General features: G+C 36.3%; 1 protein-coding gene across 2 annotated transcripts in view; it reads right to left on the bottom strand.

The window, feature by feature from the left end:
• Window positions 1–15,982, bottom strand: part of LOC148304772 (glutamyl aminopeptidase-like) — a 31,759-nt gene that overhangs the window by 4,123 nt on the left and 11,654 nt on the right. For both annotated transcript variants that reach the window (XM_088267750.1, XM_088267749.1), the window contains 11 exons: window positions 14,182–14,461; window positions 13,015–13,185; window positions 12,122–12,219; window positions 10,608–10,742; window positions 9,014–9,180; window positions 7,332–7,472; window positions 5,664–5,746; window positions 5,028–5,158; window positions 3,614–3,814; window positions 1,631–1,710; window positions 1,034–1,176 (listed from right to left, as the gene is read on the bottom strand). In XM_088267750.1, the coding sequence (XP_088123876.1) occupies window positions 1,034–1,176; window positions 1,631–1,710; window positions 3,614–3,814; window positions 5,028–5,158; window positions 5,664–5,746; window positions 7,332–7,472; window positions 9,014–9,180; window positions 10,608–10,742; window positions 12,122–12,219; window positions 13,015–13,185; window positions 14,182–14,461 (1,630 nt within the window). The remainder of the gene's footprint in view (window positions 1–1,033; window positions 1,177–1,630; window positions 1,711–3,613; window positions 3,815–5,027; window positions 5,159–5,663; window positions 5,747–7,331; window positions 7,473–9,013; window positions 9,181–10,607; window positions 10,743–12,121; window positions 12,220–13,014; window positions 13,186–14,181; window positions 14,462–15,982) is intronic.

Below are 15,982 nucleotides of genomic sequence, written 5' to 3'. Positions count from 1 at the left end.
CGTAGATGAAGAAGAATATGGAAGTCTGGGCATTCACAGGGCAAAATAGGCTTGGCTAAGTGACATTCAACAATTTTAGAAGTGTGGTGGTTAATCATGGGTAGAATTGATGAATGATTTGATTTTAAATTGCACTTCACTTCACTGTGTATTTATTTATTTATTTTACACATAATTACAATTTACAATATTATGCCGCTACTGGGTTTTCCCGAGCCGAGGGCACATTTTACAATACTTAATTACAAAATTATATGAAATAAAAATTGTTTATAATGTGTGATTTTTTAGTAGCTATGGTTTTTTTTTTAAAAAAAAAACAAATAAAATTCAGAGAAATGCATGAAATCTTTATTTAAATCGATAGTAAGGTCCATATAATTTAATGTTTGAAGGTTATTTCATTCAAATATTGACCGCGGCTGCTCCTCAAATGGTCCATCCGCTTAGTCCAATTTTGGCTTACACTTTCCAACATTTCGGCTGGTATCTCTGGGAGTTTGATCGACCTACTGAAGCGGCTATTTGTGCTATTGTGACTAAATTTCGCACTAAATTTACATTGTCGGACATTCCGACATACAGAGCTACCAATGCATCCAGAAAAAGTTACTGTTTGGTGCGGATTATGGGCTGGTGGCATCATTGGACAGTACTTCTTCAAAAATGGTGCGAATCGCAATGTAACTGTGAATGGTGAGCGCTACCGTGAAATGATATCCAACTTTTTTTTGCCCAAAATGGAAGAACTTGACTTGCATGACATGTGGTTTCAACAAGACGGTGCCACATGCCACACAGCATGCGAAACAATGAACCAATTGAGAGGCAAGTTCGGTGAACAGTTTATTTCACGTTTGAGACCAGTCAATTGGCCGCCTAGATCGTGCGATTTGACGCCTTTAGATTATTTTTTGTGGGGCTATGTTAAGGCTCATGTTTTTACTAACAAGCCCCACTTTTTTCCAAGAGGTTGATAAGTGAAATACAAACTAAATTAATATTATTTAACAAATTATCATTGTTTCCTTACCGTAGTAGTACACAACGCTCTTCAAATTTGGATCTATTGCAACTTTGTCATTTAACCATTTTTTGAATCTCGTCTGAACTTCAGTCAGGCACTCCTCGTGGCCAAACGAACAAGCCAGACTCAGAATGGTGGAACGGAGCAAACTGCAGAAGAAAAATAATCATGAGTAGAATAAAGTGATCACTTAAACCAGCCAGTGACAAGTCGTAACATCTCCTTCATCTTCAAGCCCTTATCCGCACCCCAATAGAGCATAGAGCACTGCTTCATATAAACGCAGTGTTATCTTGATCGTTAACACACAAAGGAAAGGTGGTCAGCCTCCCGCTTCAGGTACCAGTCCAGGGTAATATTGAATAAATATTAGAGTGAAAAATCACTTATATTTATTTGACCCCCGCCCTGGGAATCGAACCCAGGACCTCCAGAACAATAGCCGAGCGTGCTGACCATTACACTACGTACGCTGATAATAACATTCTTATTATCAGCTCGGAGCTTATGATAACATTCATTGCCCATGGCAGATGGACACCATCCACAAAGAGCCAGAAAGAAGGACATTTTCAAGATTATGCGAAATGAAATAATATTTACCTGGTAACGTGTTTCTCTTCGGCGATTTCGACCCAAGTGACATGTTTGTACACATCTCCTAAAAGATTCCTTACGTAAGCCTGAAAAATTAACCATGTAATATGAACAATAACAAAAAAAACATGTTCTATATACATATGTACTAATGAAATTCTTTATGGAAAAACCCTGACATGAAGATAGGCAGGAAAGTCAAAATATATAAAACTTATGTGCGACCCATAATGACCTATGGAATCGAATGCAGAGCAGACACCGCAGTAACAAAAAACGCGCTAAGAGTGTCTGAAGGCTCTATGGAGCATATCTGTCAAGAGTTTACGAGATAAAATAAGGAACAACAGGATAAGGGAAATATGCAAGATCGAAGATGTCGTTACGTGGGGAAGGCAACGAAGGAGACAACGGTATGCGCATGTGAGGAGAGTGGAACCATCCAGACTCCCGCACATTGCATTGCACGACCAACCCAAGGTAGACACATCACGGGCAGACCACCAAAGAGATTAATTGATGGCTGGGAATTAACATCGCAAGAGGCTAATCCCTCTTAAAAACAGGCCACAAGGCCTACACCAAGCAGAAAAAAAGAAGACTACATACTACTAAATCTGGCAAATACTGAATATATTTTTTTTCTTCAAAATGGCCTGTTATTCTGCCCCATCATGTATACCATAAAAATTACTTCTCTTCATTTTTTTTTACAGTGGAACCTCTCGTAACGAGCATAGTTCCTTCCAGAATCTTATTTGTTAAGCGAAAAAAAAAATTGTTTTGACTAGCGCTGATTTCCCGGCTCACAAGTGAGTGTCGGGAAAAACGGACTTGCCCTTCTCTGTACTCGTTATGCGAAATGTCGCTTGTTAAGGCAGAACTTTTTCATATTTATTTTTGCACATTATACAATTACTCGTTGTGAGAGGTTCCATTGTATTTTTATGCGGTATCTTCCAAAAAAAAGAGACAAGCTCTTGCGCTTGGAGAGTTAATTTGTCCATATCATAGTCGTACAGGAGAAAGTGACCATCTAACAAAACGTAAAATGTTCAGGAGGGCCATTTAAGTCACTTTTGCTTGGCAAGAAAATAAACATCAATGCAGTTAGTCATTTTTAACAAGTCAATATATTATACTTCCAAGTTTTAGGGATGTTTTTCAGGGCAATATTAAGCTAGTAAGATATCAAATAGTCAATGATCACGTTTTTGTAAAACAATGCACTTGGTCACTTTCTCCTGTATGACTACGATATGCTCCAACCACCAAAGTGCCAGCTGCTATCTTAACTAGATCGGTCCACCATGTGGCGGATCTTCCTCTCCCTCTCTTCCCTTTTTTTTGCTCATCATGCGAATAACTCGTTAAGAGAGGTTTCACTGTATTAGATGTCAAGATCTGTTTTTCAAGAAGGTGACTCCTCCTGTGATGTTGACGACCAGCTATCTTTCCATCTCTTTGGTGATCTTGAGGAAAAGCGGTGACTCAGTGGTATCTCTTTAGCCATAATCTATAGGATCTTTACGTATAAAAATTATTCTTCATCTAGTTCAAACCCTTATCCGCACCCTACGGTGCACAGGGCACTGCATCATATAAACGCAGTGTTATCTTGATCATTTAACACATGAAAGAAAGGTGATTCAGGTACCAGTCCAGGGTAAATTTAATAAATATTACAGTAAAAAAATTACTTACATTTAATATGCTCAATATTATTAATATTTAAAGCATTTCCTTTGTGGTTAGTCATTTTCATTTTTACTTTTTTTTTTCAAAAATGTTAATAATAATAGTATATATTCGGTGAGTGGTTATATACTATTATTATTAACATTTTTGTAAAAAAATAAATAAGTTACTTATATTTATTTGACCCCCCCTGGGAATCGAACCCGGAACCTCCAGAACGGCAGGCGAGCGTTCTGACCACTACACCACGGAGGCAGACGAATAAATAAAAATTACGCAGACAATAAATACCTTGAAGTCTAAAAATCCGATGGAATTGGAGAGGATTCTCTTAAGCGAGGTAAATATGGATGAGCCGACGGCCCACGGAACATACTCAGTCTCCTTCTTCAAGTAAAGAGTAATATCCAAAGACGTGTTGAAATCCAGTTCCGAGGCTTCCGCCAAATTATACGCATCATTGAGAAGATTCGCCTTATCGGAATTGTCCAGCTAAAAAGGAATCGCAACACTTTGAGTGTCCGAATACTTGTTCACAAATCTGGATTATCTGTGGAGGTCCTCTATTGCACAAAAAATCATTTAGATGCAAATCTGTTCTGGTAACTGTGTTCTATCAAAATCTTAATTAAAGTTACTGATTTTGTATCAAAATTTAAAAAATCATTATGGCTACGATTTTTTTTATGATTTAGTTTATTACGTGCACTTAATAATTTTTTATTATAAACTTAAAATACACTAATGAATATACACTAATAGTATGTAATAAAGTCAATATTTTACGAAAGAGTAGTGCCAGTAATAAGAGTGTAATAGTCCCGAGTTATACTCCTATAATAAAGCTTTGATGAAAATACAACAGATGTCACTATAAACCTTAAACATTGCGATATAATAAGAAAAACGCAGTCTCCCCCTACTGCGGTAAAATTTTTGATAATTGTGATCACAATCTCTCACAAACAGCAATTGATGGACTGAGGACTGTAAAACTCGCCTCTCACATATGATGTGTTGATATATCGCTCACACTTTTCAACAGCGTCATTTATCAAAAATTGACAATTTTCAGTTGTGCATGTTTTCGGAAAGCCCAGAAAATGTACTTTATTGCAGCAAAAGCGGCATATTTTTAACTTAATATTTACCCGCTATAGGGCAGAAAGTGTCGTTTTTGCATTTTGAAGAAAAAGTATCGTTTAATTATTATTTTTAACATACTAAATATTTTTCAAATGGAGAAAAAACATTCAGGTTATACCTAAAAAGATCTGTTGTACAGTAAAAAGCTTGATATGTATTTATTTTGAATGCATTTTATTATATTTTTAAACTTCAAAAATGATCTCCTGAAAATTCAAGTTTTTTTGATATATGACGTTGTTGAAAGGAGTGAGCGATATGTGAAAGTCCTCACGAAAACGTTAAATTTTATCAGGAATTCTAGCTTATAAAATTGTTACGTTTTGGTGCGATTTAATGATTTCATATTGGTTTAACACAGGATTGGTCACGTTTTGTCGCAACTTTATTTGGATTTTGATAGATACAGTAAACAGAACAGATTTGCATTTAAAGGATTTTTTATGCAATATATAGGAAAGGCAACTTTTTGGTGAGGACCTCCACATATATTGATATATCATCCATAGGTTGAATGATTCAGTATCTGATAAATAATAAAAAAATCTTAAATGAATACCTTTGAATCGGTTTTGCCCAATTCCGTTATGAACTCCGTCCACATTTCCGGGGAATAATTAACTCTGTAATATCCGACTTGGTCATTATTTATTTTCAAAAGATCATCAGCCGCGGTAACTTTCAACTCCACTGAAAAAAAAAACTAGTATTCAGGTAATCAAAACTATTGAAGTTTTATTTCATGTATTCTTTTATAGCGTTATTACGATGCCTTCACGCAAACATTATTTTTAAGTAAAATGTCACAGGTAAAAGAGAAAAATAATCCGAGGTGTGGTTTTTGTTTCAATACAGCCACAGATTATAGTGCAAGTACCATTAAGGCGGAGATTGACCAAAGCATTTCGTCGTAACGTAACACGTTACGATGCAAGCATGCAGGCAGTCAGTACACCGAGCCGAGCGCTCCGTCCATAGTTTCGGATGCTCGGTGATGCTCGCCGCGGGCGATGTTACGACGTTATGTTACGACGAAATGCTCCGGTCAGTCTTCACCTTTACAGAAATAAATGCCACCGGGCTCTATCCACATTCCTTTGAGAAAGGATTTGTTAGGAAGACCATGTACGGCTGTACATGGTCTTCCTAACAAATCTCCCAGAGAGATTAAAGCTTGATTTTAATCTAGACTTACCACTTTGAGCCTTATCTGAGAACCAAGTTATCTTCTCAGACCCACTTTGAGTCCTATATGTCACGGGAATGTACCAGCGATCACTGAAACAACAATGTATACATGTATTTAGTTTTTTGATCACTTTCAAACTTATAAACTTTATATAATTAAACTTATCTTTTTAAAATTGAACAACTTTGTTTTAACCACATTATTTATATTTCACCAATTTCTGTTCCTAAAAATTCCGCAGAGTAGGTTTTTGTGTGTGTGCTCCATTTTACGTATGCGTGCGCGGCTTTATAATAATAATAATAAAACCCTTATCCGCACCCCAATGGTGCATAGGGCACTGCGTCATATAAACGCAGTGTTATCTTGATCGTTTACACATGAAGGAAAGGTGATCAGCCCTCCGCTTCAGGTACCAGTCCAGGATAATATTGAATAAATATGACAGTGAAAAAATCACTTCTATTTATTTTACCCCCCTTGGGAATCGAACCCGGGACCTCCAGAACGGTAGCCGAGCGTGCTGACCATTACACTACGGAGGCGAATAAAATAGGCGCGGCTTTATACATACTGTTATTGGGTGATTCCATTAGTTGTTATTTGGGGTTGCTATGCAATGCATAATAAAAATAACATTTAGGATTTTTTACGGAGTGTGTGGAAGTTTTTGGAAGAAGGAAGTGCTAAGCAATGCCCCAGTTCTAAACAATGACTACTACATTTGTATAGGGTTTATTTAATAATAATGACAATATTTATATTTTAAATTTAGTATTTTTTCTACTAACACATTTTGGACGGGTGTTTTTTTAAGCCTGCGGACCACTGGCGACGGGATTTGATAATTGTGTACATATACTTTAGACATTAACATAGAGATTTTACATAATATTCATATAAAAACATTAAATAAATCCTTCTTTCCTGACTTTGAATGAGGCAGACACAGAAGGTTGGTTACGACAAAACCAGGTTGCTGGTCAAATAGAATTCATGTGGAAACAACTGTTATTATTTTATTCTATAAAATGCAGTTCCACCAAGAAATGTCGGTTCTAAATTATTTTCACCAAAAAACTATTTAAATGTTTTTATTCAATAGCCCGCATTTACATTTTCCTTCCATATATGTTTATTTTTTATAAAAAAACGTAAAATAGGGGTTTCGCTGTACATATATCAAAACTTTACTGCCGGTACGTGGAATATTGTGGATGAGTATCATCGTTGAACAACAAACTAGACAAAAATATCGAAATCCTTTAGTACACAACCATGATATACGATTTACACACAACGAAGGTTTGATAGTCCCAAGAATTAACAATAAATATGGGAGTCGAACAGTGCAACGTATCGTTCCGAACATTTTCAATTTGTTGCCGACGGATGTTAGAGGTCAAAATAAAATACGGAACAAAGGCAAAACAAAAGGGTCAAGAGTAAATTTTATGAAAATTGTAAAATATTTAAATTCTTAATTTTTTTCTCTTTTTTGTGTCTATATTAGGTTAAAATTGATAAAAGAATAAGAAATATATTAAAAAAGAACTCCACCGATAAGACACACAAGGTGGCTTGGTGGGTCTCAGCAAAAAAAAAGTTCTAAATATGTATAAATTGTGATTTGAATATGTAAATGTATACAAATAAATATAAAGTTCCACATACTTGTATGTCGAAGGGGTCTCGGGTTTTGTGTCAGGGTCCGCTAGGAATCTTTTCTGTGTAAGGACATATGTGGTAGCATCTTTGCGAGTGACGCTCACCACTGGCAAACCCATTTGCCTGGTCCACGTATCCATGATATATCTGAAAACAGAGAACAGAATTCACAAGGTTTCGAGTGTCTCTAAACTTTTGTTCACAAATTTGGGTTAGTCCACTTAGTACATATTTGTATAGAAATTTTAACATAGATTTAGAAAAATATGGAAGTCTGAGTATTTACAGGGCTTATGACCTATCAAAGGCTGGTTTATGTGATCATTTTACACATCTGTAATATTCGCCATTCTACCCATGATTGACAGCCTCACTACTCAAATTATTTTTATTTTTTTGATGATGTATTTATGCCTCAACCGACACCTTTCACATACTAGTTCTCAGCACCATTTATGGTTCAGTTGAATTAGTTCTGCAATGAGACCTTTAAAATGTATGTAAAATTCTTTCCGAATGGATTTTTGTCACAATGTTGGTTTATTGGCTGATAATTTAATATGAAAAATCACAAGACTATCAATAACATTCTTAATGAAATCTGTAGAGAACTTAGGGAGATATTAAGATTTAAAGATGAGATATTTTAATAAAACGAAAAGCGTGCGTTCGCATACGTCATCAAATTTCCGTCATCAAATGTTTGTGTTCAACAAATATGAGGGGAGGGGGGTGGGAGGGTAGACCATGGACATCAACAAATAGAGCCGCCAATAACTAAGCAATGTTACCAATATTAAAATAAGTCCATCGTTTCTGTGACGTCATTCATTACCAACTTACGAAAACACCATATTTACGAAGGCGAATTTTCGAAAAGTAAATTTTGAATGAAAATATTGATTATATTGGATGTTATAAATACAAAACAAGGATTGTAATAAATCCTTTATAGGTTGAGTGTGTTAAATTAGATATTCCTCCCATCTGACAATGATCCATTATTTTACATACTAGGAGACACTTGAGATAACATTTTAAATTTTTATTAAAATTTGACCAGTTATTAAATCACAATATTTTAAGCGCGTACGAATTATAATAAAAATTGAAAATCATTTGTCAACAATATTCACAAATAAACTTAACCAACAAATTTTTGGTGAATAAAAGAAATAGATTTTTTTTTAACCTTTTTTTTAAAGAGAAATATTTGAGTTTTTATTATTTACACTAATATTTCAATTTCATACTATTTCTGTGAGCCTAAGCAGCTCATTATTAGAAATAGGTATCAAATTGTGGTAGAGTGGGTTCAAACCGAAAAACTCTGACTTAAGAGTCTGCGACACTAACCACGGGACCACAACCCGACCCTTATAATGTCGGATGCATCCAATAGTGATATTTAAAGTGATATTCAAAGTAATAGTCAAATATCGTACGAAAATGTTTATTATACTCAAAGTGGTATGTTTATTACAAAATGTTGTTTTATTTGAGTAGTTAAATATGTTCTCCACCAATACCAGACAGAAATACTAAAATCAGTCAATATTTGAGATAAATATTGATGATTTTGTATACACCTTATGAAAAGGAAAATTTTTCCAAAAATGTCATCACCAATTTTAGCATACATATGTATAAGAAAAAATCTCCACACTAAAACAATTGATATTACTTACGTCAAATCCAGACCGGTATTTTTAGGTTCAAATAAAGCCGCCAACTCATCCAACAAGTTCTGCGTGATAGCATTCTTAAATTTGTATTTATTTAAATAATTTGTGACACCTTTTTTAAAATCTTCTTCGCCGACAAAATTTTCTAGCATTCGAAGAATGGCAGCACCCTGCAATCAAATTTTAATTTTAATACTAGAATAAAAGAACATATACGATGTGTAAACAATAATAACTTCTCCGAATTTGCCAATCATCTCATAGATTCAAATCACGTCTTAAAAAAATACACAGGAGTAAAAATATTAAACACTAATAATAAAGAGTTAAAACTAAATAATATGAAGATTTTTTATATTAGGAAAGCACTTGAAAATAATATCCCTCTACTTAAAAACCAGATAATTTTACTTATAGTCCATTGTTTGATTCAACATTGGTTAAACAAGATTCGTCAATAGCCAATTCAAACCCCGCCCACTCCTTTCATCCTACGAGTATGTAAGCTGTTTTGATTAATACGTTTAACCTTAGTGCATGTTTAACCTTGGCTCGTAACGCATGTCTGTGGTGAAAACTTTAGTGCATGTTGGTCTTCGGGTCGACCAAAAATCGCATGTATTAAACATTTTGTGTAGTTTTAAGTGTGTAAACGGTGCTATGGTGGTGAAGGGTGGTATTGTTTGCATGCTGTAATAGTGATTGTCCTGACGAAGAGACGGGTACGTCTCGAAACCGGTAGACATAAAAATCTCAGTGAGGGGTTATATACTAATATTATTAACATTTTTGTAAAAAAATAAATAAGTTATAATAGAGTTTATTATATCATAAGGGTAAGCTGGATTGTTTGTGATCCAGCCCAGTTATTGACACTACAATCTCCAACACACAAGGTGTTGGAGATGCCCAGCAATACCGCCAGAGACAACAAGAAGACCAGCATCACCGCTCGCCATCTGCAGTTGACTTTTCACGATGACGGGATCTCAAAAAGCTGCTCTCCGACGTTGTAAAACCTACAATCACTCAGGGAGGCGTCCTGCCCAACATCTGGTGCCAGGGCTCTGTTGTGCACTACTATTTTAGCTTTCGCCTTGTCTATTACCTAATTATAGGACTCACTCCACGATACATTGCAACATAAATAAAATTACCTTCATATTATTTTTTGACATTTCAGCATAAATGGAGAAGAATATGGAAGTCTGGGCATTTACCGGGGTTATAACCGTCATAGGCTGGTTAAGTGATCACTTTACACATGAGTAACATTCACCAATTTTACCCATGATTGAAACTTTGTATTTGAATCACAACTGTCACTAGAAACATCTATTGTTGAGATGAAGAAACTTTTTTATTGAGCAAAGACTCCTTTATTCGCATGTGAGGTTTGAATCCCGGATTATAATCATATAGATGAGAAACCAGCCTTTGACGGTCATTAGTCCCGTAAATGCCCAGACTTTCATATTCTTCTTCATCTATGTTGAGATGTCAAAAAGAAATATGAAAAATAACTCCTGTAATTGGAGATAATCCAGATTTGTGAACAAGTATTTGGACACACTCAAAACGTTGTAAATAAAATTACCTTGTTATAAGATATGGCATCAAAAATGGCCGTTATTTCATCAGGTGTGTTGACAGTTTGCACAATAGGATGGGAAGACAGGGTAGCATCGAGAGCGAGAACGCTATGCGTATTGGACACAATAAATTGTTCCAGCTGAAAATAAACTTTGGTTAGTAAAACACAAATATTCTCAATATAATTATATTCAAAGCATTTACTTTTTGGTCTGTCATTTTTACTTTTATTATTTTTTTTTTTACAAAAATGTTAGTAATATTGGTATATAACCACTTGCCGAGATTTTTATGTCTACCAGTTTTGAGACGTACCCGTCTCTTCGTCAGGACAATCACTACAACAGCATACCAACAATACTACCCGTCTCCACCATAGCACTATTCACACTTAAAACTACACAAAATGTGAACTACACACTGCGACCAAAATCACATGTGATAAACATTTTGGGTAGTTTTGAAGAGGAAGACCTTAACCATATATTCTGTTTGCCGAGCAGGAACCCAACTATCCACAAACTTTTCGTTGTTTTTTTTTAATTGAACAGCTTTAATTTATAGTTAAATAATAAGTCTATCATATTTTATAATTAAGTTATATTATTTAACCTTTTAAACGCGTTAACTTTGTTCCTAAGAGACGCCCGTGCGCGGCGGTATTTCGCCGTTTTTTAAATGATTACTTTTATCATGTACATATTTAGTTATGAAACGATTTATTTTCCTAAACCAAAACGTTCAATGGGATTCATTGTGCCTTTTTGGTACTCTATAATACACGTGTGTCACATTATTGTTGAAATATATCGTAATATAAACAAATTAGATCGTAACATAAATAAATCAAAGCACACATCGTGTGTCACTCTTACCCACTGGCGATGCGTAGCGTCGAGAGTGAGACAGATATAGGGCATGATTATGGCGCGGACTAATTACCGACCGCAAGAAAAATCAGGGATCTGTTGTTTTATTTATCCTTGTGATGTTAAAAATTATTAGTCAGATATTTCAACAGATGTCATAAGGCCGAGGATTGACGTTTTATTTTATCCAAAGTTCCACACCATGAAAAAATCCCTCCAAGTTGAACTGAGGTTCGAAACTTGGAGCAAAGTGAAAACACAAACGCTTATGTCAGCCGCGTATGGGGCATGTCTTGTTAAAACACATACGGTTATGCAAGCCGCGTGGATCCGGTTAATTAACTTGACATTGGCAAAAGCAATATATTTTATATGAAACACCATTATAAATATTTTTTTAAAAAGTGTGTGAATAGTGCTATGGTGGTGAAGGGTAGTTTTGTTTGCATGCTGTTATAGTGATTGTCCTGACGAAGCGACGGGTACGTTTCGAAACCGTTAACATAAAAATCGACATAAAAATCTCGGTGAGTGGTTATATACTAATATTACGAACATTTTTGTAAAAAAATATACAAAAGTAAAAACACAAATGTTTATCGCCGACATAGTCAATCACAATTCAAATGAGCCAATATTTTTAAAATACCATTTGCCACTCTACGGTCACATTGTCCAGTGCTTTGTACTGCATGTAAGAAGCAAACCCTTCATTCAGCCAAAGATCATTCCACCAATCCATTGTGACTGAAATAATTTTAAAAATAAAATTGATTAATTCATACATTTTTTCCAAGCATAAAATATCTCTAGTGTGAAATTTATTTAGGTTATTAGGCAAAAAAGGAAAATATTTTATTTTATTCAGGTATATATCTTTTATGAATTTCAGAAGGCATCAAACGAGGCTTATTTGCATTTGAGGGAGCATAATATGGAATTGTGAGATTTTAATGATGATGTTAACACACTATGGGCGCTTGTCCACTACCCGGAATTTTACCGTCCGGCAGTGTGGTTTTGAAAAATTAAAGCAACTACGGCAGTTTAGCGTGATCGAATTCACGCGCAATATGTTCACGCACCGATCAAGAGCTGATCCGAAGAAAGATGGACAAAAGCACAAGCCAATCCAAGACAATCTTGGTTGTAAAACGCTAACTGATGTGCCGGACGGTAAAATTCCGTGTAATTCCGTGTAGTGGACAAACGCCCTATGGACAGGAAAGGTATTTCTAACCGTTCATCGTTACATCGTTAGCACACGTAACAAGTTTTCCTCCTACAGCCCCTATGGTGGCATTTTGATAAAGCAAGTCTTCACAGTAAACAAATTTGAAATTTAAGTGCTATTTTTACAATTTGGCGACACTTTTCATTCTACACTCGACACTCTATTTTTTAGACCTCGTATGAGGCCTAAATGTAGGAGAGGGTTAACATTCAGTCCTGGGCTTCAAGATTGATCACCAGGGTACTAGACAATCTCTTCATTGCACCTTCGCGGTACAATGTGGATAAGTAAAGTCTGGTTCAACTTACCGAGGTTTCCAAACCACATGTGTGAGATTTCGTGCGCCACAACTCGCGCGATATTCTGTTTATTGGCGGGAGAATTGGTCTTGTCGTCATACAGAAGGTTGGTCTCCCGGAAGGTCACCAAGCCCCAATGCTCCATGGCTCCGGACACAAAGTCCGGAATCGCAATCATATCTGTTCAACAAAACGAAATATTACCATCTATCCATAAAACTAGAAAACGTAGAATAATTGTAGATTATTGTATCCACTTCCAACACAGACGAAGAAGAATATGGAAGTCTGCGTATTTACAGGGCTTACAACCTATCATGGGTTGGTTTAAGTGATCACTTTACAAACGAGTAACATTCACCAATTCTACCCATGATTGACAACCACACTACTCAAATTCTTGGAACGTCTAAATATATTGTTCAAATTTGAAACATAGTGGTTAAATTCACTATGGGCATCTATAGTGAGATGAGATAAGCTTTTTATTAACCCTAGATAGCTAAACATTCGTCCACGCGACGACGCCCTTCTCTGAAAAAGTCAAGTGCGCTTACTTCCCTGCACCCCGCACCCGCCAGGCTTTGTTTACGGAATAGTGATTTATTGTTAAATGTCTCTTACATTCATTCCTAATAAACCAAACTTAAGTGTCATGTAACCAGTTCCTATTTTCAATATAATCATTTGATAATTTTCACGTTTTTTAATTGCGTAGTCCGCCTGACGAATGTTTAGTTACCATGTGTTAAGCAGCATAAGCAGCCTATGACGGTCGTAAGTCTCGTAAATGCCACTGACTCCATATTCTTCTTAACCTGTTAACCGGGCGGGACGCAAAAACACGTCAAACGTAAACAATATCAGATACGGGTAGGACAGGAATACGTCCTTGAAATATATGTTTTTATATTATATATGGACATATATTTTTCAAACAACAAAGGTATTAGTCATCCATACATGTCTCGACATGAATTTAAGACACGGAGTGAATCAGTATTCGCGCCCGTTACAAGTTGCATAGTTGGAAAGCGGACCGCCCGGTCAACAGGTTAATTAATCTATGTTGAGATGACAAAACATAATTTTTAAAAAAAAACTCCCAATTGGAGATTATCCAGATTTGTGAACAAGTATTTGAACACACTCAAAATATTGTGAAATTATAATTACCTAGTTTTGGCAATGGGTATTCCAATTTAAAATAATCTATATAATATTCCGTGACCTTCACTCCTATATCCAATGGGTAATCAACCTTGGACAGTTGCGCTTCCGTTGCAAATACCGAAAATTCGAAATCGTTTCCAATTCCCTTGGCATCGACAACCTTAGATTTGTTTTTGAAATCGCAAATGATAAAGCACGCCAGATAGGTTGACATCGGGACACTTTCAGAAAATTTGTCCTGCAATAAGTCAGGGTAACCCGGAACCTCAAGGCCAGGTTGCTCCTAAAAAAAAACACAATTAAAATATTATAATTAGTCTTCTTCTTTTTCTTCTTATTTTAGGACTAGGTCCTGTCATTCTCGGGTCGCTCCTGGGAGGTGGAAGACCAGCTATCCTTCCATCCTCTTTTTTGGGGCCTGATCCCGCCTATGCTGCTGTTCGCTGCCACCCTCACCACCCGATCCGAACTCGCTCTTCCCACGATATCTCTCCAGAAACGTCTTCTTTCTCTTCCCCATCGCACAATATCTTCAAAATCGCAGATTTTTCTTATTTTTGAGTTTCTTACTCTGTCGCGAAGTGTTAGGCCTGCAATGGATCGTAGAGTCTTCAGAACCGATGTCCTAAGAAGGCTTTTTGTTCTCGCGGTGTTGGCTCTTGTTTCCGTGCCGTATGTCAAGATCGGTCTTACGCAGGTTTTATAGATCCTCACCTTACTCTCTTTAAGCATGTATTTGTTTCTCCATACAATTTTTTTTAAGCATCCAGCTACAGCAGAGGCCTTATTTGCTTGCTCTCTTACCTTATTGTAGAGGTTATTGCTGCTGGACACTTCGACACCCAGATACTTGAATTGCATAACTTGCTCTATGAATTCATTATCGATCGCAAATTTGCATCGTATTGGGTGTCTCGAAGTGACCATGCTCTTTGTTTTATAATTAGTCAAAATTTAAAAAAATTGTGTGGGACCCATTGTGACGTATGGGATGGAGAGTAGAGCGGACACTGTAGGCACAAAAACGCGCTTTGAGTGTCAAAAATGAGGACTTTAAAGATGGGGACTGACCGGAGTCATAACATCGCTCGCGACTATGGATGGCGCTCGGCTTACTGTACTGACTATATGAAGTGCTCGCATCGTAACCTGTTACGTTACGACGAAATGGCTCCGGTCAGTCCCTACCATAAGGAGCATATCTGGCAAGGGTCTACGAGACAGAATAAGGAACACCAGGATAAGAGAAATATGACAGATCGACGACGTCGTTAGGTGGGGAAGGCAACTAAGGAGACAATGGTATACGCAATCAAAAAATGAAATTTTAACAACCCCAATTAGGTACATATTTGTATGCTAAAAATTTCAGCTTTGTGATTTTAACAAACAGTAAAAAATAAATGAAATAATTAAACCCTTATCCGCACCCCAATGGTGCATAGGGCACTGCTTCATATAAACGCAGTGTTATCTTGATCGTTTACACATGAAGGAAAGGTGATCGAGAAAAACATGGCACGATCAGGTATGCCAAATACTTGTAAGTGGTCAGGTTAGGAGTCGTAACAATCGGCGGGTATTTATGAGGAGATGCATGAACGTGGAAGAGGCGAAGAATGTTTGCAAAGACAGAGTGGTGTGGCGTTCTATTCTCTCTGCCAACCCCTGCGGAGAACCGGCGTGATGGTTAGTTGGTTAGTTTATCATAGATACATACATTTTTTTATACTATATGTATTACGGCTCTTAAGGCATAGCCTGGGTTGAGCCTAAATACTTACATATTAGTACAATTTTTTTT

This window comes from Brachycentrus maculatus, unplaced genomic scaffold, assembly GCF_059751285.1.
Source record: "Brachycentrus maculatus isolate JH-2025_06_01 unplaced genomic scaffold, ASM5975128v1 h1tg000305l, whole genome shotgun sequence".
Lineage (NCBI taxonomy): Eukaryota > Metazoa > Arthropoda > Insecta > Trichoptera > Brachycentridae > Brachycentrus > Brachycentrus maculatus.
The sequence above is the reverse complement of the archived record's forward strand: the minus strand, read 5'-3'. Positions and strand labels throughout refer to the sequence as shown.